Consider the following 27,275-nt stretch of genomic DNA (forward strand, 5'->3'; position numbering starts at 1 on the left):
TGTTCTTAAGAAGGAACAGCTCAATGTTACAAAAGCAGGTGAGACTATGTTGGACTATTGGTTAATATATGTAAGGCATGAATCACCGCATTTTCTTGTTTTCTCTGCAATGTGCAAGCTAAAGCTATTCTGATGCTTAAAGATATAATGCCTCATTGATCTTTCAACTCATTCAAGAAATACATTTAAGCATGTTCTAATACATACTTTGTTTGCTGACACTGACAGTGTAATGCCTAATGAGCCTAAAGACTTTCATGTGGGATATAAAAAAAATCAAAATAAATCTTTAATTCATAAGCAACAATCTATAGAAATCAATGTCTTATTTTCCACCAGAAGCAGCTCCCAAGGAGCCTAAGAAGGAGCCAGCGCTAAAAGTAAAGCCTACACCTGTAAAACCAGGTAAGGCAAATATGATGATGGAGTTGAAATCAATGCCCAAAACTTGGCAAAACATCTTTAGATCCTTTGCTTTTGATCAACCAGGAGACCTGTAGAGGTGCTGGAAACTTTATTACTAGTCTGTTGTAAATCAAATCATATGCTCTACAAAAAGTGCCAAAAATAACACAGCACAGTACTCTAGATTTTAACAGTTAGACTTTTAATAACATGAAAGAGAATTTGAATTTTATACTGAACATCACGTTCTGTGTTTTTAACATCAGCTGAGGTTTCAAAACAGAAGCTCAAGCCAGTTCCAACCAAGAAAAGTAAGAAATAGTTATCACTAAGTTTCATTTTGTCTTATTCTCTGTAACGCTGAACTTAAAATTCCTTTACTTAGAACCAGTTACAGCCAAGCCAAAAATGTACTCAAGCTTTTTTCTCTGTTACAGAGGCAGAAGCACCGCACAAAAATGTTACGCTAACAAAGGAGAAGGTGAAGGTGGTGCCACTGAAGAAAGGTGCATCTCTTTGTTTAAGCAGCTGTTCTTGTGTGTTCACCACCATGCACTGTTATTATGCAAGCTTTTTAAAATATATATTTTTAAAATTATTGAATACTTTCTGACTGTTTCCAAACTCAACCTGGCAACTTTTTTCCTCTCTGTTAGTGCCGGCAACTCCGAAAGTAAGAGCCAAACCAGAACCAACCAAAAAAGGTACAGTGACTGAACCTTTCACTAGTCCAATACTATCTACCAATATTAATACTCATTCTACTTTAAACAGACGTCATGTCTATATTTTTCTGAATGTGAAGTTCTGTTGCTAATATTTGTTTAGAAGCCAAGGTTCTTAAGAAGAAGAAAGCTGAGCTCGTGACTCCCAAAAAAGGTATCCTTTTAGCTTTTCACCTCTTTCACAGGTCTTATTTTTCCTTTAATTATCTAACATGTAGAACAGCAGTATTTCAGTGGTTTCTCACCTTTTTATAAATATAATTCAAGTTAATTGGAGCATTTATTATTCTAGCAGCTGTTATCAAGACAAAACCATCACCTGCTAAAAAGAAGAAAGGTATACAGCAGAATCGTGTGTTGTTTTGCTGTAGAAACATCACACGCAGTACTGTGCTGATATTAATCCAGTCACATTCAAGCCACGTCACATCACGGCTGATTCGCTGACATGTAGCTGCTGATGATTTGCTTCGCTGCCACGTGATAATGACCCAACTAAAAATGCTCAAAGTATCATAATCTGCTTTTATTTTGCTTAAATTATTATGTTACCGCTGAGTTTTGTCCTTTTCAATTTGGTCATTTTCATGTTTCAGCATTCCTCAATACATGCTTAATCAATAGACTGAGTTTATGCACTGTGTTGCTTTAGTTTTGCAATTAGCTGTCAGTGATAACAGTCATCACTCTTCTCATATGACGTCTTTTTTTCCCTTTCTCTTTAGAAGCTGAGGCTAAGCCAGTTCCTGCTAAGAAAGGTGAATTGCTTACAATCCATGGTTATTATTTATTAAAGTGAATTATTATTAACACTTTCATGCTTTTTTTTTTATCAGAGCCAGAGCTTACAAAGGAAAAAATGAAACCAGCTCTTGAAAAGAAAGGTATATGTTCGATTTAAACTCTTTAAATAGTCATAAGCTAGGCAATCTATACTTTTTTATTCATATTCTATTTCTGTTATAGATCATATACACTCTATACTGTTTAAGTAGTTCTTTTAAAAAAAAGTTAAAAATGTTATTTTTCTCTGTTTTACAGCTCCTAAAGCAGAGGTCGAAGCAAAGAAGGAAAAGATTAAATCCCTTCTAAAGACAAAAGGTAGACTGCCATTGCCATCTGCATGTAGATACTTTTTATTATGTAGTACCATTAGAAAACTATCACAAAATAATGATAATGGTGTAGATAAACACTGATTATCTTACATATCATACCTTTTTGTTTTATTTCTCAGAGCCAAAAGTACCAGAGGTAAAAGCAAAACCATCTGTAAAAAAAGGTAATTTATAAAAATCTTTGGTGTGATTGGCAACAAGTAGAATCATTGTTTTGTTCTTTAAAGACTGAGCAAAGACTGACCTAGGAATCCTCTATAGAAGAAATCTACCAGTGGATTTGATTTAATAATGTGCAAAAACAGATCGTTGGCTCTATCGCAGTCACATGGACCCCCAAGTACTGCACAAAGTCAGAAGCAAACCAAAGAAAAGTAGTTTCTACTAAGGAAAAGGAATGTTTTGTATAACTAAAATAACATAATAGGCCTATTTCATATCTGAAAAGATGACAAAACAAACTAAAAATGTGTTCTGACTGTTTGTAGAATGGACTAAATCAGTAATTTCAAAAATAATTGAAGCTTTCACACTGCAGAAAGTGGTTTGAGCTGCTATAAGTATTGTTTAAAAGTAAGCTAATTGTGGCTTCTGCAGTAAAATTCTTCAGGTTGATTGCTAAAGTCTGACCAAAGTCGTTCTTTTACAGAACTGGAAACACCTAAAGAAAAGGCCAGGCCTGCTGCAGCAAAGAAAGGTACAGTGCAAAGTTTTACACTTTATTTATGGCACTGTGGGTACAGGTACGTGTAATGTCAGGATACTGTCACAAATTTGAGATTTTCTGATGTCTTAAATACACTGAAATTCTTCCACCAACTGTATGTTTTATCGATTGCATTTTTGTCCCTGATGGCACAGCATTGTTGAGGAAAAAGACCAAACCAGTCCACGTGAAGAAAGGTACATGTGGTGCTTCAGTGCAGGCAGCACTTCATACTTCATGTAACCATCAGTGGTAATCTGATTACAACATGAAGGCCCCTCTAAATGTAGATAAGTAACTTAGAGGGGAAACAGCTATTTTGCTTATAAAAATTAAGTAACTGTTAAACGTGCTGCTGCTGATAGTTGAGAAGATTTTCTTGCTGGGTGTGAAATAGTCAGTCAGACATCTAAGTAAAGAGCTTCAAATGAAAATCCTAAATTAGCAAAGATTATAGGCAACTGAATGGCCAGCAAGGAAATGATCTCAAAGTTAGTTAATCTGCCATCAATAAAATATTTATAGTTTGATGTAAAAATAAATAAATAAATGCTTCACAGTAATTTTTACACAAAGCATGCATGCAGGTAATTAGCACAAATCTGAGAATGTACTGCCACTTTCTAATAAGGCCTCATACATAAAGGAAATATAGGTTGTAACTACTAACTTAATCATGAATAAATATTTTCTAAATAATTTCTTTAAAAATGATTTATGAGCTATGCTTGGAGAACACAGAGTCTGAGAAATCTGGCTGTTGATGTATTTAGTTATAATTCTGTTATGAAAGTTGACGAAACGTTATCAAATCTGTAGTTAAACTATAAAACCAAGCAGATTTTCATCTATATCACACGTGGCTCTTTTTTTATTAATTGCAAATTTAAAAAGCCACGTTTTCACAACCTAGCGCTCCCAAGTTGTTGTTGTTTTTTTTTTTAAATATATGCTCTCACCAGACACTTTATTAGATACACTTTGCCAGTACCATATTAAGCTCCATTATGCCTTAAGTGCAGCCCCAGACTCAGTAAGGTGCTGGAAACACTCCTCAAAGATTTTGGTTGACGTGTTAGCATCACACAGTTGCTGCAGTTTTGTCAGCTGTACATCCATGATTTAAATCTCCCATTCCACTACATCCTGAACGTGGTCTATTGGATTGAGATCTGGTGGTTATGGCGGCCATTTGAGTACAGTGAACTCATTGTCAAGATCTGAGCTTTGTAACATGGCAAGTTGACCTGCTGGAAGTAGCCATAAGAAGATGGGCAGACGGTGGTCATAAAGAGATGGACATGGTCAGTAACAATACTTAGGTAGGCTGTGCCATTTAGGCAATGTCCAGTTGGTACTAAAGTGAAAATATCTCCAATACGATTACACAAGCAGCAGCCCATTCTTCTCCATTCTGGTCCCGGTTTGAACTCCAGAAGGTCATCTGCCTACATGTCTAAATTGCTGCCTTGTGATTGGATGATTAGATATTTGCTTTAATGAGCAGTTGGACGGATGTATCTAATGAAGTGAGAGTGTATATACCAAGCAGTAGCACATTATAAATCTTAAAGGTTACTTTATTAGAAAGTGGTGCTTCATTTAACATTTTTCTCTGAGCGTACTGGGCATCACTTTTCATTCTGCACATTCGCTTTTCATGAGAGTTTTTAAGTCATTCAGTTGCATTACATCTGCAAAAAAAGAGCCCTCTACCCTTTACCAAAATTTTCTAATCACTTATTTTAAAGTTTCACCTTTTTCTTCCCTCCAGTAACATATTTTTATACATAACTGTTGTGTATTTCATGCCTGTTTGTGTTTGCTTCATGTTTGTGAAACAGAGCCTCATGTTTTAAAAGAAAAGATAAAGCCCATTGCAACAAAGAAAGGTATGCAGTCAGCTTGGAGAAACTAACATAAAATGTAGAACATGCAGTCACTATTACTGAGTTGAAACCGCTGTTCAATTAATTAGTGAACAGGGTGAAAATAATCAGCGACTATCTTAATATTCAGATGTTTCTCAAGTGAAATATTTTTACACAAAATTCACAAACATGTTCCTTTTTTTAAGAGAAAACACAACATTTAAATTATTCATGTAATAATAAATTTTTTATGTCAAATACATTCAAATTAAACACTTGAGAAAAACTCTTTGACTGTTTTATGCCTTGCTGCCTTTTACAGAGGACAGGGTTCTCAAAGAGATACAAGAGCCTGCAAAGAAAGGTTTGTTTGTGACACCCTTCATTTCTGAGTATTCAAAAACTACATTATAGCTTTTATTGACTGTATGCAAAACATTTGCAGGAAAAACTGCTGAGAAGAAAGCTGATAAGGAGGAGAAAGTTAAAGGTATCACGTTGATCCTGTAATTTAGAGTCATATAACACTTTATTGATTTGTAGTTAACATTATGTTCACATTTTAACAGTGGAGCCGTCTCTATCGGACAGCTTTCTCATGGAAGGTACGTGCAGATTTTTAGAACAAAATGTTGCAGAGCGCGCAAATTTCAGGCACTTTTCTCTCCAAACGCTAAAGGAAAGGAACATACTGTTCTTCACTGTTTTATCTCTTTACAGATGAGCTGCCCTACTTCCAGTGTTTCTTTGTGGATGAGGATGAGGCCCAGTTTCCGTTTTACGCCTTCTCGCCGCTGCAGATTTGACACTTCAGTCTGTGGTCTGACATTTACAATTTAGTCAAATTACCGATAAGGACGAGGTCACCTCACACCCTGTACTGTTGAAACACGGGTGATGCTGTTCGCCTTCAGCAGAAATCCCTGCACAGCAGAAGACGATGGGTTATGAGATGGACCGTTATTTTTTTCTTTCCAGAATTGGTTGAGCTCTTGTACCAAATACATGCAGTCAGTGTCATTCCTTTTCTTTTCTTTTTAAATATTTTTTTAAGTAATAACTTCTTTTGCATATTTTAAATAGAGCAATTTACTACTTCACTTCTGTGAATTCAAACCCTTTAATATATTTACAGCTTACATTATTTTCTCATAAAAGGTCCAGAAAATGGTGCAGTATTTTTAAAGTAGCTACAAAGTGTAGAGTAGTTTACTGTGAGGTTAACAGGGTACAAAGCTGCCACAGTTGCTACTCCAAGACAGACCCTCTTAGCCCACATTTACTTGAAAAGTGGTTTGCGTTGTAATTGTACATCTCTGTGGCTTCTTTCTTGATCATGTTGCTCATCCCACTCTTTATAGCACTTGTTCATGATTCTCTCTGTTTCCTATTGTTCTTCCCAAATGGGGACACAACAGATATCATATCGTTACTGAATGACTTTTTTACCTTTTATTTTTGTTTTATGCATCAAAAGGAATGACCATGCACTGTATATGAGAGCTCCCAATCTTGCTACCTGAAACATTTAAAGTCTTATCAAACTGTACCATCTGGATATCTGCACCAGCTCCTCGTTATTATATTGGTGCTAGTAAGAGGCTTTGCCTGAACTCTCAGAATGAGGATTGAGTTCAGTTTTTTTTTTGTTGTTGTTGTTCCTTTCAATCTATCAAAAACATCAGCAAATCAAGTGTCAGATTTATTCTGCAAATTCCTTGATTGACCAAAATCACACTGTAGCTGACTTTGGTCACTGCTGTTGCACTGTGTGCACACAGTAGAAGCTAACGTACTGTAGAAACCTATTGAGCAGGTTCTTATAAACAAGAATGCAATCAATATTGCCTAAATATGCTATGGCAACATTAAGATAATATTAATGACGACTGTATAATGATATCTCAGATTCATGCTGCTAAAATGCATGAATCTGATTTCTGTTATCTGAATATCCTTTACTTGATAATGTCTGATGAACACAAAAGCAATGTTGGCTGAGTCTAATGTCAAATTTTACATTGTTGATTACACCGGCACACCGTGTGATCACATTATAAGTCGCTGCAGGTGTCACATGTTTGGACAGGTGATCTCAGATGTAAAAGATTTCTCAGTCTGCTTTTAGCAGCTACGTATGGCTACATTGTTGCATTTGCTCCATATGTTGCACAGAGAGCAGTTTTTACATCCTGTGTCGCTAATCCTGAAGCTTAAATGTAAATCTGCTTATCTTTTAAAATGATACCAGTGCACACTTTGTCAGTCTAGGAATAATGAAAGCTCACACTCTGCAGCTCTCAGTGAGCTCAGAGTTTAATAGCGATTCATCAGTGTGACTGATGAAGTTTTGGACACTTTTTACAAAACAATTTTGATTATTGTCATTATTATTATTATTATTTATGGTACCAAAAGATAAATAAACTTGTTTAAACTGTATATTAATGACTCACGTTTACCAGGTGAACATGTGCAATACTTAGATCAGCGATCAAAGCACATTATGTTAGTCTAATAGTCTTTTAATGAAGTATGCATGATGTGTGTGCTTTTGTTTTATGCTCTTATATTTTTATGTGGTTCCCTAATAGCGTGAACACTTGAAGACAGGAATCAGTGAATTTGGTACCAAAAGCTGATGTGTGTCACTGTATGGTGTCGCTGACATCATACACACTGTGTTAAAATGCTCTTGATGTAAATAGTTAAATATACAGAAAAACTGATTGTTTTATCCCTGATTCATTATTCCTGAAGCGGCTCTTCATCTGCAGTAAAAACCACAACGTGTATCATTTGTCACTTAAACCCTCGTGAACAGAACAATTAGGCATTAAAACATAGCAATGCAAGTGTTTTGACTTTTCTTTAAACATACCAACATTTCTAACACAAAAATGAGCTGACGTCTTTTTTATACTGTACATTTTATGTTTAATGCATGAAGTTTTTTTTAACTATCTAAATGTGAAAGTATTTCAGTATTTCACCTCAAATCGAGATAAGTATAACGAAATGTGTCTGTTGTGCAGTAGGGTTCGTCTCTGGGAGCAATTTTATTTTTTCCTGTAAGAAACTAGGAGTCATTTCAGGATCGGGCAACTGTATCTGACATGTAGGAGAGAAAGGAAAGGTCCAGAAAAACAACCGAGCAGAGATCAAATTCACCGCGAGACTAAACGCACGAGCAATGAAAGCATTAGCGAGACGGGACATCGCGGTGTTTCTTTTCATTGTTGTGCTGCTGATACTCACATGTAGTTCCCTGTTAAACCCGCTGATCCCGGCGTGATGAATTCCCTGCAGGACTGACCATGTGATTTCAGAGAGTTGATGGCAAAACATTGTCATCCGGCTAATCCCCAACCTAACCTGTAACCTGATTATAGAGGTTTTTAGCATCAGCAGTAAAGAAAAAGTGTGGTTTTAAGCCATTTGCATAAAACAAGTGTTAATCTACTTAAACTTATTAATAAAAACTGACTTTTCACCTGAATTTCAATGATTATTAATATTAAATGTACTGAAATTTGATTAAAACCCATTAATACAAGGCTAACCTTTATGTTATTAAGCCTCACAAATTATATTTATTACCTCAGAGTCTGTGTTCTCAATGGTAGCTACACCCCTGATGAGTGTGTTTAAGTGAAAGATTGTAGCAGTCAGACAACTGAACCAAAGAGGATATACAGTAGATGGTCAGGTCTTTATACTCTATTTCCCTAATAAGGCCAGAGAGGGGTTACTACAGGTCAGCTTACACCACTGACACAGATTCCTCACAAAGAGGAAACTCCCGCTGCTCTCCCAGGCAGAGTACAGCAAACACTGCAGACAGAAGACGCTTAACTATTATCTGTCTTTGTTTCTGCTACACAGAATGCGATAAGCTCCCTTTTCTATGTGATTATGCCACTGTGAAATATTGAGAAAGTAACTCCCCGTGAGCTTGTCTTCTCACTGCATGCAGCCTAAATGCTTTTCAGTGTTGTATAACTGGAGCATAAAGACAGACTTTAAATTAAATTAATTCATCTGGCCACTGCCAAATGAGTTCCACTCCAGTTACCACAGCTTCTTTGTGTTACGGCCTATTCAAAGGTAGCCAGAAACTGAACAGCGTGTGTGTTGAGATGAGAAGAATGGCCACTTGTAGTCAGTGTTCAGTAGGCTGGACACAGCACAGAGCTGAAAAAGGGAGGCTTTAGCATCTTAAATGTGGGAACTAAAACAGTGTTAAATAATATTTGTATTAGAGAAATAAAAACCCACAGCTGGACAAAGGTTTGCTGGCAAACTCTAACACTAGAGTGACTATTGCATCCAAACTGTCTACATCCTGCGTGGTGTCCTGTCTTATCATCATGCCAGTGGCAGCATTTAGTCACGGTTGGTCCGCACAGCATCGAATGATGCTTCTACGTAATGACACCACAACTTTAACCGGATTATCTTGAGGCGAGTGACATCACCACCCCCACCCTCCCCCCAGCTCCTCGCCATCTCTGACCATCTGGGGGTTACTAAAGGGCATTCACACAGCAAGTTCAACGGTCAGACTGGCTGCTGGTGCTGCATGGTCGGCTCCAGCCTGCACCGTCACCCTGCAGCTGTCACCTGTAACAGACTCTGACGGGGACGGGACTGTTCCCACGGTTGAAGCAGACATATGAGCAGAAATGTGGAATTGCATTTAAAGGAAAAATGCTGCAAATAAAAGTGAGTAGTCTGTCCTGTTTCTGATGAACCTTTGAGACATTGAGAAAGTTTAGCCCAGAAGTTTATTTTCCCTTTTGTTGAGGCCTTCACAAAAGATCTTACAAAATATTTATCTCATGTTCAAACAAGTGCAAATCACAGCAAAATGTCAAAACACTTTTTTTACTTAAAAAAAACGAATAATAATAAGGAAAACAACATTTCTTGATAGCTGGAATGATTTGCTCTTTCAAGTAGATGTTAAAAATTAGGCTTTCTCATACGTGCGGACAGCCTGGACTCCTTCAAAGGTTAACGTCTGGAGGCAGAAGAAAAAAGAAAATCTGTTTTAGACAGACTGGCAGTTAACATTAGCATCTGATTATTCAGCAAGTATTTCAGTCTGTTGAGGTCATATGTTATGAGTTGCTGCATATATGCAAAGACAAGGGCTGGTTTATTTGTATAGCAAATAAACCAGCCTCCCTGCAGAACAAGATGCTTTCAAAGGCCTCTTAAAAACTGATACATGTAATCCCAGCAGAACAGGCGGTCTTACCATCACCATCTTCCCATCCTTGATTTCTCTGACAAACTTGGTCTCTTTGCCATCCCACTTCTGCACATGCACAAATTTATCTCCATCCATGGAGAAGGTCGACTACGAGCAGAAAAAAAACAACTTTTTTTTATTTTTATTTTTTATTTAGAACCAGCAGAAGGAAATCATCAGTGATCACACCCTCAAGTTTTACTCATCTTACTTTGACATGCCGGTCATCAGGCGTGGTCTCATCAAACTCCTCTCCCAGCTTGGCAGAGAGCTCAGTGTTCCTGAAGGTGCTCTGAGTTTTCACCACCACCTTGTCTCCATCCTGGCTGATCACTACAGTTGGTTTGGTGACATTACCCACTTGTCTTGTGGCAAAGCCAACGCCTGTCAAAAAAAAAAAAAAATCAAAAAAAAAAAAATCCAGATTTTAGTACTGAAATATGATAGATACCATTTTTAAGAAGTTTTTTTTTCTCTCCTAAAAGTTTAAATAAAGTTTAAATATTTAATAAATGTAAAAAATAAATAAATAAATCACGGTAACTGTACAACAGGCGTTTTTTTTTTTTTTTGCTCACCGAGTGCCTTCATGTAGTCATCAAAGTTCTGGCTGTCGACCAGTTTCCATGTAGCGCAGAAAGCCTCAACCATTTTTGCAGATGTTGTTGGTCCACTTCTGTGTCACACTGTCAGACAGTGTCTCTAATTTCCGTGGATTAAATCCTGGAGCCGCAGAAGCGGGCCCGCCCCTTTGATGAATACGATAACGGAGAGTGGTCACGTAAGCAGTGGCGCGAAATCCTGATTGGATCTTCCCGAACACTTGAAGACTGTGATTGGTCAAAATGGAACGCGCTCTTAATGTCTCGGTGTTAAAGGTGGGACGCTCAAATGTTGGACAGCTGCTTTCGGCTGCTCCTGTAAGGGCGGTAGGGTTGGCCACAGCGGGTATCTTAGCTAATGTAGCGGATTTTTACAGAAACTACAAAGAGATTTGAACCAGGGACTCTCAGATGTTGAAATATATATAAATATAATAATTTCCCATTTCAGCTGCTCCCTTTTGTCATAGCAGATCATCTAGCTCCATCCCTATCCTATCCTCCTTTATCATACCAACCCTCCATGCATCCATGAGCCTTCTCTGCTGCTATTCAAAATCCTCTGTCCAGAATATGCACTATTTGTGTAAATATGTCGTAAAATGTGAGAACATGTAGAAAAGAAAATGTTATTACATAAAGACAAACTGTAGATATTGCATGGACAGAAATAAAGAACCAGACCGGCATCAGCGGTTTTGTAGTAAACTGTGAATGAGCACTTTGGTTGTTGTTCATATCCGTCTTTTTGTGCCTAGCGGCTGAGGCTGCAGGTATTTAAATACCTCAACTTTTTAGATTTTGGTTTATAACTAAATTTAGTTTAAAAACAATTAGACATAATCTCCCACACCCTGTGGTGATGATGACCCTGCAATAGCTACTTGTTGTAAAAGTCACAGGATCCTCAAAGCACTAGGGTTTATCCTTTGTTATCCCACTGGATAAATCCATAGGAACTATTCTGCAGGACACATACCGACAGTGTAAAGCATGGACTTAGCATCCAGATCGGAAAAAAGAAGCCAATGTCGATGTACCTTAAACCTGCCCTTCTATCTGAAGGCCACCAGATGGTGATAGATTTGCTTGTAAAAAGACTTTCGGTCCTTTAGAAGTTTTTGGGAAACCAGCTTTCCGACTTAACGTCTGTAAACACTTTCCCGCTAATTTTATCAAGTCTGTCACTCATTTTGGGACATAATGAATAAAAACCAAAGTGTATTTAATAAATATTATTTATACCATGTTTCAAAGTGGAGAATTATCTGGTTAATTCTAATTAATTAGTATGAAATCCTAATTATACTCAGTGGCCCTTTAATGTTTGCGCCAGATGTAAGATTTACTAAATATTTTTAGAAAGGAATCCATAAGAATCAGTTTTAAACTACCAGATTACTGATGTAATAGTAGTTATTTGTCATTAACATGACATGACTGGTAATTATGATTGTATACCTTTATTGTTCATAAAATACTTTCTGCAAATACAGTCAGACATGAGTACAAACAGTTGTCCACTGTTACAATACAGTAGATCAGTCCTTATCAATGACACCAAAGATGTAATCATTAACACTAGTAAACGATACCACATTATACAAAAAGAAGTCCATCTATTGCTGAGTATATTGTAGAACAGTTTTATGTATCTGCTTCAAATAATTTCTTTTAAAAAAAGAACAAAAACATTTCTACTTGAAAATTCTTGGCACCGGTCAAGGCCAGATTAATGAACGAAGCAGCTTAGAAAATCTTTTGTATGAAAATTAAATCCCCATCATATTTCATTCAACAATGTAATTATTTGTCGCTTCTTTTGAATAACTTATCTAAAGAGTCATTTTTTAAATTCCCTGAAGTTCACAAATAGTGCATGCAACTAAAACAATGAATGTTCCACAAAGACACTTCATGGGTCTTTACTTCTACACACTCAAGAAGAGCATTTCAGCAGTATATATATATATCTGCATCACTGGCATCTTAAACAGTTCTATAACAAAATGTTTCTGCTCTATACAGCTAATCTGAATATGAAATAAAAAGGTAAAAGGAAGATCATCCTACTTTAATCTTCACCTACAAAAGTCTGGATAATGTCTCAATTATTATTCATTTTCCCATTATACTTAATTTGATGCATCATGTCACACTCAATGTTAAGGGCACAGAGTCAAAAATTTAACCAATGCATTATTGCCTAAATACTTAATGGTACTTTACAGTAATAGAGGAAATAAAAGGAAAAAAAACTATGAAAACCAGAAAAAGAAATGACAGGGCAGAAGAGGTAGAGAGAGAGAGGCAGAGAGTGAGGTAGGGAGGACAGAGCAGCACTAAGGCTTCTCCACATTAAGGCCTGTCTCTCCTCTCCCTTATCAACCTAAAATCAATACAGCGGCTGATCCAGAGAAACATTTTTGCTCGTGCTGCACAGTGACAGGTTAGTTATAAAAAGTAGTCACTTTCTATACAACAGGTTCCCTATTAAAGAACATTAGGACATATTGAAGGCAACTGCCTACTGCACTGGCTGGTCACTCAGAACAATTTATTGAAGAATACCAGAATATTGATCACTGGCATGTGGCTTGGGTATAAATTTTGACCTGTACTGGCTCATAATTAACAGGAGCTCCAGTAAGCACATGTGTCAGTTCATAACTGCCAGCCCCAAGTGGACAAAACACTCAACACTTTGCCTTTGAGAAACTAACAGTGTCAGAATATAAAATATGATCCGCACACCAAAAAACCCCAAAACAAAACAGAAAGCAGACTGATTTATCATATTTTGAAAGTCTGTAGAGGGAGGAACTGAGACAGATATGGATAATCCATTAAAAACAGAAATGTTGCATAGGAACGATGCAAATCAAAGTCAGTTATAACAAAACAGCAACTCAAAGTGCCAAAAATAAATTCCTTCTCTTTGTCCGTCAGAAAGTTGAGAAGTAGGAGATTTGTGGAGAAAGTCAGTATGCAAACAGTACTCGAAAAACAAATGGCACAAGACTGATGTCAGATGTCCGAATTGCAATGTGGCATCTCAGAGTGTGTGCATGTAGTGTCACAGTTCATTGTGATCTATACAAATGGAAGAAGGACGCTATCTGAATTCCCCAACACTGATTGAGAGTGCCACCTCTGGTTTCCTGGATTTGGTCTGTCCAGCTTTCTTAAGTGATTCACCAGCACCTGCAGCCTGCCCTCTGAAAGTAAGCAAGAGTCACAAATAACATAAAACATAACAAACACCAATTGGCACAGTCTGTATGGATTGCATCAATGCTGTAAAATGACTGAGTGAAAACACTAATATTAATTTCTCATTAAATAAGAAGCATTTTCCCTGCTGTTACATGTATCCAAGGGGTCTCACCCTTTCCTGCGTTCCTCAGCCTCCTCTCTGAGCCTCTGCTGGCCCTGCTCGTCTTCCAGAGTGATAAAGTTCCTGTTGTTGTCAATCAAAAGATTCTGAAAAAAGTATTGAGAACAGACTGAGTGTCTCTGAAACCAAAGCAGAACAGAGTTTATTAAACAGGCATTTACCTTGACGCCAATTGTGTCACCATCTTTGAGGTGGAACGGTGTTCCCAGGAGTGATTCTGTTTTTTTCTTCTTCTTCTTTTTGGAGACCTGTTGGGTCTATGAGTAAAGACAAACTACTTAGTGATGGCCAAATCTAATTTCATGCACAAAATAGTGCATGCAAGATGTGCAAGAGAGTGCAAGTATATACAGTATCACCCCCAACCAGGTTCCTACTCAAGAACCTTCCCTCATCTAATCGTACCCAGTTGGAGATTTCCTCCCAGATGTGTTTGTCTGGCTGGTGTTTGGCCAACAGCAGAGAGTCTGGAGAGAGGCCATAGCGTGCAGCCAGACAAGTGCGTAAAGAGCGAGGCGAGGAATCATGGGTCGCATTCCAAACCAGTTCCTCTGAAGGGTAGTAAGACCTCTCTCCTGGTATTCCCATTTTAACATAGAGCAGCACATCTTTTGGCCTTGTGAATAGGAAACAGTTAAAGAAGGAAAGATATTTAAAAATGTTACTAAAAGTCAAAAATGTGCGCAACAGACGCACTTCATGATGAGTTATTTAGATATTACATTGGGTTATGTTTTGTAAGAAAAGAGCTGTAACATAATACTTACCCAAGATCTTCCTCTTTCAGTAGTGTCTGCACACAAAGGTCTGCACCACTGGTCAGCTTCATCTTCCTGAAGAAGGAGAAACCAAAAGGATAATAAGAAGGAATCACTCAGTGACCTTCATCTGTCAATAACAAAAAACAATCCTCTGACCATTAATGTACGAATGAGAGCACAGCATTCAGACCTGAGTGTGGCTTGCGGTCCTCTGAGGATTCGGGCTAGCTTCCGTCCCTCCAGCTGCCAAACACGCATGAATCCAGTGGTGGGCACACACACTTCCTGAAGGGCAGGCAGCGTCAAAACCTAAAAGAGCAAAGTGAGCATGTATTTCATCTGAAAATAGCTAACTAATGGCTACAAGAGACAGTCAGCACATATACAACCAAAACAGTTTACCTGAGTTTTGAGGTCCTCCAGAGTGGCCTCATCTGATATCTCTATCTGCCCCACACGTCTAAGCTCTGCAGCGTTTCCATTACATAAAGGAGGTAACTGATTGTGTGTTGTTCCTGCAGGCATCTGCCCGTCAGCAGGCCCGTTCTCTGTGTGATTAAAATCTCTTTCCATGTTTTTTGGATGCCAGTACAGCCATATAGATATCTTTAGGAAACCCTGATGGAAAAAACAAGACATAAAAATGCTAAAGCACTACATAAAGCTATAACACATCATTAATCCACAACTACATTCAAAACACTGAAGTACCTTCGAAGGCAAATGTCCTTCTGTGACAACTAATGTCTCTCCATTGCTGATTTTCAGCTCTGACAGAGAAGCATCCTGAGAATCAAAGGCCATAAAGATTTATTAGTCATGTGCACTGGAACATATGTGGGTAACTTCTACTGAGTAGATGATATCAGAGTAATAATGAAGCTATTTTACTGTCACTTAAATTAATTGCAACATTTAAACAGTGAATTAATTAAGCAATTGTCTTCTTCTTGGTGCTCTACCTATCTCTAGCATCTTTCTCTGTCACACCAACCCCCTGCATTTGGATGGTTGACCTCAAGTATTTAAAATATGTGCATATTCACTGTTAAACATGTCTCCCTTTCATTCACACGCATGTATTCTCTGTCTTGCTTCTACTAACTTTCGTTCCTCTTCTATCTAGTGCATGCCTCCACCTGACCAGTTCCCTACCCTCACTACAGATCACAATGTTATCTGCAAACATCACAGACCATGGAGACTCCTCACTGGTTTTACGTGTCTTCCTGTCCACCATCATCACAAATAAGAATTAGTCAATTAACTAGGAAAACTAGGAAAATGAAAATGAAATGCCACTTGTTGATCAGAGACCTACATTCTTTAATTTGGTACTTGGAAACTATGTAAACAAAAACAAAAGGTAAGCAGTATTGTATTGTATTGACTTATTACAATAGTTCTCCACTTATTTACCTCATCCATAAGTGGTTCTCCAACCTCCTCACACCAATCAAGCCTCCTCAAGTGCCAACATGTGCCTAAAAACACATTTATAAATAATGAGATCATCTTTGTGAGAAGGAATGCCAAATTCACAAATGCTGAGGCTAAAGCAAATGCAAACATACATTAGGAAAACCAAAGTAAAAAAGTGTTTTACCATCAAGTCCAACTGCGTCCAGCATTGTTTTTAGACACTGCAAAGAAAATATTACACATTTTTATTCAGTGCAGAAAATTTTATAAGCATGATGTGCAGTTTTATTTCCTTACCTCTTTAACAGTGCTAGTCTTCTCCACAATTATGTCCATCTCCATGCCAGCAGAGGGAGCTGCACCCACAGTAAAGTGCAAGAAAAGCTGCAAAGCAAAGTGTAAATTTCTAAACTTCAAACAAGCTTTTTAAATGTGCCATGATTTGTTTTTGTCGTTTAAAAATGCAGGTCTTGATTAAAGGTTCTGCAACTTTGTTCAGTGCACCTGCAAGTAAAAGAGACGTCATTGAAGACTTCAAATAAAAGACACACCTGCGATGCCTTGGGGCTAGTACCCGGACAGAGAGTCAGTGTGGTCATGAGTCGCACCCCTGCATCCCGAACGCTCGACTCCTCACACACTGTCAGGCAAACGAGAATAGGACGACACAAGTGCGATTCATAAACGTGTTTTAAGATTTCAAAGGCACATGATGAGAAGAAAATTAAAAGCAGGGGGGAGTACCGCTTCAACTTTTAATAAGGGAAAACTGTAAAGGAAAGCAAATCTAAATATTTTGGCAAAATGAGGGGGATTTCCAACTCTAAGTGATCTGCACTATTAAAATTACCCTGAGGTAACAAATGACACAGTACCTGGAGGAAGGAGTTTCCCTGTGCAGTCAGACTGCCTCAAACAGTACTCTGCACCTGGTCAGTGAAGCAGGAAAAATGGCCAGCTTAGGAGCGTACATTTAAAAACCTTACACAAAAATACACTCTGTAACTGCCTAAATAGAAACTTGGAGGAAAAAAAATGTGTTACGTTTTGTGTACTAAAAAAAACCAAACAAAAAAAACAGCAGCTCTAACTCAGCTATATGTAATATATCCAACATTAATGCTAATAATTACACCTGTGCTTTTCCTGCTTTGAAAAAATCCCAAAACTTGTCTGTTGGTTACATAGCTGTTAAATTAAAGATATAAAAAGGTAAAAAAAAACAAAAAAAAAAAAAAAAAACATAAAAACCTGTGTTAAATTTCTAACTGTGTAACAAAAAGACTCGATTTGATTTCAAAGTGCCACTACATAGGATAATAACAGCATCAGGTGCAATGACTCCAGACATGCTCTCTAAAGTATGGGCCCAGTTTGAATATTGTATGGACATTTGCCATGAGTCTGGAGGGGGACATATTGAGCACTTGTAAACATAAGTTTTGTATCTAAAACTATATTCAGGCATGTATTTTAAAGGTTCCTGCAAACTTCTAACTCCATTACTTTTAACAAAAATATGGCTATTTGAAATTTGATCATTCTTTTTGATAAACCCTGTACTTTTAATATGAAGTACTGATGTGCTTGTGTAGTGCTGCAGTTTTCCATAAGTATGCATCTTGCCTGGGGTTTGATCCTGTAACTGCAGCTCCTCTATGGCCCTCTGTTTCACCTCAGACAGCAGCTGTGGGAAAGAAACATCAAGTGATTTTAGATATCTCATAAATAAAGAGATATAAAGGAAGTAGAGAGAGCCACAAACAAACTACTGACCATATTTCCTGTGGCTGGAACCTTGATTTTCTTAATATTCTCCTCTTCCTTGTTCCCTTCACCTCCTTTCGCAGTAGGCCGAAACTCCACCTGGAGCCAGCGGCAGTCAGACGGTGTAGTCACAGTGACAACATCTCCATTTCGAGTGAAGATGCTAAAGACAGTTGGGAAGAAGGTTTTAAAACAAACATATAAAGAAAACCTTCCATAATGCTTAGCACATGATAGGAAACTTACCTGCTGTCAAATGACTGTGGCTCCAGCACCAACAGTGCATCTCCATCTTTCAGCGACAGCTCCTTCAGTGTCCGCTGCATGTCATCAGGAGGGAAAACTCTCCATCCACTTGACCCTCCACCTTCTCCTGCCTCCTCTTCCCTTTTTTTGCCTCCCTTATGTTCTTGGCACAGCAGGCTTTCCTTAGGTTCTCCAAGTGAGTCCCTCACCTCCCCAAGAGTCACACCACCAGCAAACCCTCTTGCCTCCCTCTTGAGCCCTGGACCACCATTTTCAAAACCTTTTCTGTTCTCACTCTCCACATCTTCCTCCACCTCTTTATCCACATCATCACCTAAAAAGGGACGCACTACAGTCAGCAGGACAGGCTCCCACTCAGCCCCAGTCAAGACAGATGCACCACACACCTGAAAACATCATAAAAACATTTTAGATGCCAGTTATCGACCAACAAAGCAGGTGATGAATCATGCCTCTCCTCACCTCTCTGCCATTCCACACAAACAGCTCTGTGTTTGTGCAGATGCCTGCACTGTACAGGGAAACACTGTCATCTGTACAGAAAGAAAACAGAGTGTAGTTACAAAATAAATAAATCACTACCCTCTATTTAAGCTCTATTTAAGCCTTTATTTAAGGTTCTAACCTGTGAGAGTATTGTAGAGGTGTAAACCTGCTGGAAGACTCTTAGCCACAGTCAGAGCCATATCTCCCTCCCAGAATTCCTGCATCTAAACAAACAACTTATTGTTATTGTCACCTTCAGGACGTCAACATAGAACAGCTGTTGATTTCAGAGGTACAATACCTGATAAATAGCTAATCGCAGGTCTCCCACAGTCTTTCTACGGTCAAAACTCAGAGCAGTGCTGCCGCTCGGTTTGTTCCTGACTGGTTGCAGAGCTCCGTTTTCTAGCCTATAGGAGGGAGCCAGGTGCAGACGCAGCTCCACTGTGTTATTAGTGGCTTCAAACTCTTCACTGCAACAAAAGCAAAGAAACTCCTATGAATAACTTCCATAAGTAGCTCAGATTTCTCATTTTTTCTATTTGTTGTTTGGTTTAAATTTAAGATACAGCTGGACTGTCATGATTGTGAGTCAGATACTAAACAGCTTCAGGTGAACTGATGAGAGTATCATGTATAAATTTATTCATTTCTATACCGCATCTGCTGCAGTCTGATATTCTCCTCCTGAGCCATCTGGATGAGGTGAGAAGGAACTTTAAATTGGGGATTGTTTAGAGCTGGAAAAGAAAGTATAAAACAATTAGCTAGTCTTTTTATTATGACTTTTATTACTACTTGTATCTAGTCATTTAGATTAAATCAACAATTAACTGATCCTTATGTTAACAAGAACCCTCTGAACTCTTTAACTTCACCTCTCCCCCATTTCCTTCCCCTGTCGAACTAAGCGGATATAATCTTTCCATTACAAATGCAAAACATGGTATTCATTACCTTCACTGGGCCTGTGCAGCTGTGTTTTTCTGTAAAACAGCATGTAGGCACTCTCTTTGCCCTGGAACTGCTTCTCTATGTCCGACTCCCTGATGGAGGTCACAGTTGAGTCATTGAGGTCAAACCAGTGGCTACCCTGCTGACAGACAGGAGGATGCTCCGTGAGAAAACAGGCATCAAAGTAATCACAAGATGTCTACCAGGAATCTGAAGAAAAACAAACTTGAGGCTTCAAAAGACTTGAGACTGGACTGTAATTTAAACCCTGCATTCCTGATACAAAGCTTGTTGCTTTAGTACCTCTGGTTCCGGTTCTGGCTTCTGGTTTAGTGCAAGCTGTGGCTCAGAAGCTCCCAAGACTGGAGCTGGTGAAGGATCAGAGTTTGAGGTAAGCTCTGCAGGGCTGGGGAGCTCAGTCGCTGGGCTTGGTGGGTTTGCCTTAAGCGCCACTCGAGTGCCATTGGAGACCATCATGAAAACATCATTGTGCGACTGCAGGAACTAAATTATAAAAGACCAAGCATTGCAACAGGATTCAGGATTTGCATGCATACAAAATGACAGAAGCTTAGTTAAACAGTCAAAACCTGAAACTAATGATACCTTGCAAATGGGTCCATACTGTTTTCTGAACTTTTTGTTCCATGATGAACCAATCTTATCCATGAGTTTCTGGCCCAACTGGTCCAGCAGGACACTCTTTGATGACTCCTAGTGGACAGCAAAGAAACAGCATTTTATTCATTATTCATCGGCGTCTCAATGCTGGTCAAAACTCAAAAAAATGAAAATGAGAATTACGATTTTTCATGCAGTACCTGGGCAATAATAGTGGTGACGATGGACAAAGGGTCATCTTCTTGAAGTTTTGGCTCCAACACTTCCTTAAACTCCACTTTGGCTTTCTTTTGAGTTTTAGGTTTGCAGTCTTCCTCCTGACAATGAGAAGCTTTTCTTAATTTGCTGATAGTAGTACACAAAGAAAATCAATGAGTATCATATTCTAAAATATTATTGCAAGTACGGGCGGTTAGTATACTGTCAGTATAAAAAGAAAGTACACCCTGATCTCCAGATCTTAAAATTAGGCAACCTGAGATGAATAATAACATGTGACATGTTAAACGGTGTCATTATTAAGAGGCTAAGTAGCAACAAGGTCCTCATAATCAAATGCACCTGATTAAATGATTACAGAAATGTAACCACCTCTATAAAAGCACAAGTTTTGACAATTGGTACCTAAACAATTTCCAGACAATCTGAAGCCCATAATTCCACAGTGAGAAAGATTATTCTCGAGTGGAAAACATTCAAAACAGCTGCCAATCTTCCCAGGAATGGACACCCCAGCAAACTTACCTCAGGGTCAGACCCTGCAATGCTCAGAGAAACTGCAGAAAACCCAAGAGTTACATCTCAGACTCTAAAGGCCTCAGTTAGTGTGTTAAATGTTTAAGCTCATCCCAGTAGAATTTAAAAAAAGACTGAGCAAGTACAGCTTGTTTTGAAAGGGTTGCCAAAAAAAGACCCTTGTTTCTAAAAAGAACAGCACAGGTTAGGTTTGCAAAAATGCATTTGAACAAAAGAAAGAAATCAAAGTGTTGTAATGGCCCCGTCAAAATACAGACCTCAACCTGACTGAAATGTTGTGATAGGATTTCAAGAGAGCTGTGCCATAATGACTGCCAACATGAGTGGGCCAAAATTCCTCCACAATGATGTGAGAGACTGATAAAGTCTCTCACATCATTGCTTACACTTATTGCTTCTAAATGTTGTTCTACAAGCCACTGAATCATGGGGTGTACTTGGTATGCATTTTGGCTTACTTGTTGTTAAATAAATAATGACACATTAATAATATGTCATGTGTTGCTGTTCATCTGAGGTTGTAGTTACCTCAGACTTGTTAAGGACCAGATCATTTTGATCATGTTCTGATATGTAAAAACCTTTGAATTAACAGAGGGTGTACTTTCTTTTGGCTCATCTCTTTTTCTCACCGGTGGCTCCCATCGACCAAGTTTATCCACATCCTTGATGTAAACATGGTAGTGGCCACCATAGCAGCCACCCTTATGGATGATGACAGAGAAGAGCTCATAGGAGTAATCAGAGTCATCTCCATCAGCCTGTGGGAGGGGGGAAATCTAACAGTAAAAGCCATTTTAATGCAGCAAAGTGTGTTTCATAAGCTAAATTTCAAATTTCCTAAGTACCTGTTCACAAAAGGGTCGTAGGTTGATGGTGAGGGGGAAGCTGTAACGTCCTGTCTCCTTGTATCGCTCACATTTGGCAAAGTCAAAGCTGAATCTCAGTAAAGACATAGTCATGAATGGAGGGAGTTTCCTTAGTTTAGCAGACTGGATAATAAGAATGGTGAGAAAGAACAAATTACATATTGTTAATGTAAATAAAGTGGAAGAAATGATTGTAATGTCGAGCATGGTAAAAAAGTACAAATGTTTACTGCATTGTATTCTTCACTGCTGTATTTATGCTGTCTGAAAATTGGCACTGACCTTGGCAGCAGTGACCAGTCTGTCACACTGTGCACAGCGGTACAGGTTATTGCCCTCAAACAGCTCTTCTGCCACAAACATGTTCCACAAAGCGTCTTCCAGACTAGGCAGACCACAAACACACACTGTCAGGTCCAGGAAGTCCTCCTGAAGAAGACAAACAAATTAGGTTCATTGATTATTGTTCTCTTTGCATTTAAGATGCATTTTATTGCATCATGTTCTGTAATGTCATGAGTTTGGGTTTGCACACACCTGTCTCTGGCTGACATTTCCACACTCCTTGCAGACGATACTATTGACAATGGTTCCATGGTAGAGACGGTGGATAAATGTACTGCCACTGGTGCCCACAAGAGAGTGCTCCAATGCACTGAACAAAATCCTGTTCAGCTCCTGCACATCATGCTGATTTGTTCCCTTAAAAAAAAAAAAAACAACAACGTGACAACAGAACAAGAATCAATTTAGGAACAAACAAAAAAAATGTGCCACAGATCCAATACTACCTATAAATAAATAAATAAGATTCAATCCAGCCTTAGTAAAAACTCTTAGCAGATTCAGAGTTTACATTTCTGCCCCCTGCCTTATATATTTATTACATTTACTTGTATTATTGTTGATGCTAATTTCTTTTCTTCAATACAACGTGGAACAAGTAACCCTGGGTTTTTGTGAGATGATGCTGAGAAATGAAAAGAAAAACAATGGGATGCTTGCTCATTAAGTTCTACGGCAATCTGTTTCATGTCGTTTTCAACGCAATATAAATACATTGCTTGTCTTTGCAGCGTCCTCAGCTGTGATGCTACTCTGCTGCATGTGCTGCAGACAGTGACCAGTGCTGTAAACACTAATATCACAAGTTTCCGTGTAAAAACTATGGATGACATCATTTCTAAATTATTTCTGCATTATGGTTTGTAAATTGAAAAAATACCAAAACATCAGTGACAATAAAAGAATAATAAAAAAGAATAATAATGTTAATTTATATGTCTGTTGGACCCTACAGGTACATTTAAATCTTTATGACTTCAACATATACAGTATATTTTAAACTGCACTAAAACTGTAGTAAGTAAGGACGATAGCAAGTCACTCTTTATTTTAAATCAGTAAATAACACACAGCAATTTTTTTTTCCAACATTTTTACCCGAATATACGAATGATCTCTCCAGCACGTCATATTTCAAAGGTTTTAGAGCACTGCTTCAAGTTTAAACATATCACAGAATGTACAGTTTTCACTTGGAACATGTGGTTTGCATGCCCTGTGGCAAATTCTGTTTCTTTCTGTTCTTTCTTATTGTATTAATTTTGCTTGTAGGCAGCTGAACAGGCTCCAGACAAAATGGAATTCCAGTCGTGGGCTGATAAAAGTTAGTGTGTCTAAAATCTAGTTTCTGTTAACTGTCACACGTACACATAGAATTAGATTGTTAGGTCCACAAAAGTGGAAAAACAAGAGGCAAAGTTGAATCTGAGGACAGCAAAGCTACAGCACAGACTGAGTAGTATTTTTATGGAGGCAAATGGTGGTGTTTATATTGTCCAATTATGAAATATTGATGTAAGATTATCCTTAAATTTGCAATTGATTCTGGAGTTTAACTTCAGTAAGTATTTCCTATCAGACTGATGTCAGACAGCTAGCTGCCCAGCAACTACAGCCAGGGTTAGGGTTAGGGTTAAGTAAAATCTGCATTCAATTAAGATCCACGGCTTCCCTTCCAGTAAATATATACCACTTTATTAGGTACATGTTTTTAGTACCAGGTTGGACCTACTTTTGCCTTAAGAACTGCCTTAATTCTTCATGCCACTGATTCAACGAGTTGCTGGAAATATTCCTCCGACATTCTGGACCACATTGAGATGATAGCGACACATAGTTCCTGCAGATATGCTGGTTGTGCATCCATGATAAAAATCTCCTGTTCCACCACATCCCAAAGGTGATCTATTTGATCTATAGATCTGGTGACTGTGGGGGTCATTTGAGTACAGTGCACTCACTACCATGTTAAAAAAAACCAGTTTGAAATGATTTTAGCTTATTGACATGGCACGTAGTCCTTTAGACGATGGGTACATTGCTGTCATAAAGATATGGACATGATTATTAACAATACTCAGATAGGCTGTGGTGTTCAAACAACGCTCAGTTGGTACTAAGGGACCCAAAAGAAAGGATCATAAGTGTGCCAAGTACCACACCACCAGAAGCCTGAACCATTGATACACGTCACTAAAGGACAGTTATTACTTTTAACAGTACTTCGAGCTAACCCAAAGTGTTAGCTACAATTAGGTAGTAAATAAACAACACTATAACAGATGTTTTTAGCTGATTAGAAGATCCTTTTGAGATCACATAACTACTTTTATTGTTTGCGTGGGTCATGCCCGGAAACTTCCGTTATATCCTCAAACAGGCCTTTGATTCTTTGTTAAGTTTCCCTGTTCCGTGTACTCGTGGTGGTTCCAGGTAGGATTTATGTAAACAAAGAGGTAACTATGTGCCATGAGCTACGTAAATGTGGATTGTGTAATTATGGACAGACACTAACTGACTAAACTAATAACCCACAAATAGTTGTCATGTCTTTACTGACTGCACCAGGTAATAAGTATGAAAAACAGCCCACTTCCTGTAACTGTAGAGACACTGAAGAAGAATTTTGGATCAAAGAAAAATTTTTAAAAAACTGTGCCAAAGCATTCTTTTGTCAGTTTATATGTTTTGATGACTCATTGTCCTGGTGCATCAACCAACATCTCCTGAGATCATGCACCGCCCTATCCTGACAGTCTCCTGTAAAAGGTATTGATCTACCATTGTTTCCTCAACTTACTGCAAGGCATCCGGGCCTTGAAGTAGCACAGCAGTCCCAAACAATGAGTCCCAGAAATGTGTTGGAAGAACACGTCTTGCCTGCACTGTGAGGAATCATTCAGCGTGTTCAACAAAGACATGAAAAGTACAAGCTTTGGTCTGTTATAGGTTTAGTCTCTTACAACTGTGGTTGCCTGTTCTCTAGCATTTGACATTACTGGTGGGTAAATCCATCACTTAAATTAGACATGTAACTCAAGCCTTTCTTACTCCTCCTCCATGAAGCAAATAAAGTGCACATACCTCACTGCTGTTCCAGCCAAAGCTGTCAGTAAGGCCAGCAGTGGAAGCACTCTGCTGGTCCACTAGCAACAGATGGGCAAAGAGCCTCTGAAGCTCCAATGGGATCACTCTGACCTGAGGAGAAGAAGAACAAACCTCATTAACTTTTAAAAAAAGACCCATGGAGACTGCACCTACATTAACCATGCATACACATACTTTAGCCTCTGGTTTGTCTTTGTCTTCCAGGCATCCTAATTCGTCTGGCACCAAACTGAACAGCTCCTCTGCAAACACGCACCACAAAACAAATATGTTAAACAAAAAAGAAGCAAAAACTGTCACCTTATTATTATGAGCTGTACTGGAGGGAGGATCACTTGTTCTCACCTCTGAACTCGGGGGTGAAGAGCAGGGTCTGGAGCAGAGAGTTCAGATAGCAGGTCCCTCCCTGGTTTTTGATGCCGCACAGATTGCTTCTTCCTCGAGGTGGAGGTGGCTCATCTCCCATCTTTGAAACTCTTCCCTTGGAGGAAGTCGAAGAGAAGCCTTCTTCTTCCTCCTCCTCAAATAGATTCCCAAACATGCTGCGTTAGGGGGTTTGTTTGGTTATTACTCCGTTGTGTCTCGCTTATGCTGGGGTTCAGCCTTGCAGTAAATCGTGTGTTAGCACTCCGACGTGCCCTCTTGCTATCTCATCTTGGTTTTGCCGAGTTCTCTGTTGACAATGGCCGGACTGACTCTGAAGTAAGAAGACTTTACGGGACTAAACATTGCGGCTAGTACCGGATGAAATTTGCAGTCGTTTGGGTAGCTCAGCACGCTAGCAAAGCACCGACACCAACGAGCAGCTGACAGCTCAGCGAAAATTGAAAGGAAAAAAAAAAATCACACTGTCGGGAACTGTGTCACAACGACTGGGAAAACAACGTCGCCTTAATGAAACTCTAACAGTTTTTATTATTTAACTTTTACTCAGACTCCCTACCAAAATAAGCCATTTCTTCTTCTGTTTGTCGTAAAGCAGAAAACAAACGAAACGTAAATAAAAATACCGTCGTTGAACAGTGAGCAGCCATGTTTCTTCCTGACCGAGAATGAAATGATGCATTATGGTTCTTGTAGTACCAAGCTTGGTTAATGCGCACACAACAGTGAAAGTAACTGAAGCTCTTTTCCATAATTAACCAGTTTAATTTCTGTGATTTTATGTCATTTTATGATACAGGTATGGATAAAGCCCACGTTTCATATCTACGTTTTGATTACAGCAAAATAATTTTGTGTAAAAACTACAATTCCGGCAAGTCTGTGCTACGAGGTTAAGAATGTATTATGTGATTTGTAGTCTTTTATAGACCAACATCTTGTGAGTGTCAGAGCTCAATGGGTAATTATTTGTCTAAGGAAAACTGTACCAAATAAATGATTAGCTACAAAAAAAAAACTGCAATAAATCATCATTCAAATATTAAACCACATTATCTGTTGGTATAAACAACTCTTATTCCATACATAAACACAATAATTATAGTTTATTTAAATTTCAATAATTTACTATCACTTTTCATATACAATTCATGCAGTCAGAGGCAAAATATAACAACAAACAATACAACTTTCTATTTAAGAAAACATATTACAGTTAGTAAACAAAATAATATTAAAACACAATGCTCTTACAGAGAGAGAGAGAGTATATAGAAATTTGTATTAAGTTTTGTCACAAGATACACACAAATAGATATTAAAAAGAGACTTTCTTTGGTCCATGTGATTTTTTTGTGTCAAAATGAGGTACATCAGTTGTTAACATATCACTGTGCAGAGGGTGACTATATACAGGGCTGATCACTGCAAAGGTATCCCAGCCAACACCCTGA

At 38.4% G+C, this 27,275-nt stretch overlaps 2 protein-coding genes across 3 annotated transcripts; both read right to left on the bottom strand.

The window, feature by feature from the left end:
• Nucleotides 1-9,593: 9,593 nt before the first annotated feature.
• fabp7a (fatty acid binding protein 7, brain, a) lies at nt 9,594-10,790 on the bottom strand. Its single transcript, XM_063497457.1, has 4 exons — nt 10,661-10,790; nt 10,294-10,466; nt 10,089-10,190; nt 9,594-9,848 (listed from the first exon to the last, which is right to left on the bottom strand). The coding sequence occupies exons 1-4, from the start codon at nt 10,731-10,733 to the stop codon at nt 9,798-9,800; spliced, it is 399 nt and encodes a 132-aa protein (XP_063353527.1). The 5' UTR covers nt 10,734-10,790; the 3' UTR covers nt 9,594-9,797.
• Nucleotides 10,791-12,147: 1,357 nt separating this feature from the next.
• usp40 (ubiquitin specific peptidase 40) lies at nt 12,148-26,472 on the bottom strand. Of its 2 annotated transcripts, none has more exons than XM_063499157.1 (31): nt 25,783-26,472; nt 25,612-25,679; nt 25,414-25,527; nt 22,522-22,686; nt 22,267-22,413; nt 21,964-22,107; nt 21,748-21,876; nt 20,560-20,676; nt 20,345-20,452; nt 20,042-20,242; nt 19,742-19,877; nt 19,443-19,524; nt 19,086-19,257; nt 18,924-19,008; nt 18,761-18,831; nt 18,278-18,684; nt 18,041-18,194; nt 17,891-17,951; nt 17,140-17,193; nt 16,816-16,904; nt 16,562-16,648; nt 16,449-16,485; nt 16,262-16,326; nt 15,554-15,628; nt 15,245-15,460; nt 15,033-15,151; nt 14,849-14,914; nt 14,487-14,697; nt 14,243-14,338; nt 14,073-14,167; nt 12,148-13,902 (listed from the first exon to the last, which is right to left on the bottom strand). In XM_063499157.1, exons 1-31 carry the CDS (start codon nt 25,976-25,978, stop codon nt 13,800-13,802), a joined length of 3,870 nt encoding a protein of 1,289 aa, XP_063355227.1. In that variant the 5' UTR covers nt 25,979-26,472; the 3' UTR covers nt 12,148-13,799. The 2 variants fall into 2 exon arrangements, with proteins under 2 accessions (XP_063355227.1, XP_063355226.1); XM_063499156.1 differs by having other exon boundaries at nt 19,742-19,880.
• Between the last annotated feature and the right edge of the window lie 803 nt (nt 26,473-27,275).

Source organism: Pelmatolapia mariae, linkage group LG16_19 (genome assembly GCF_036321145.2).
Source record: "Pelmatolapia mariae isolate MD_Pm_ZW linkage group LG16_19, Pm_UMD_F_2, whole genome shotgun sequence".
Classification (NCBI taxonomy): domain Eukaryota; kingdom Metazoa; phylum Chordata; class Actinopteri; order Cichliformes; family Cichlidae; genus Pelmatolapia; species Pelmatolapia mariae.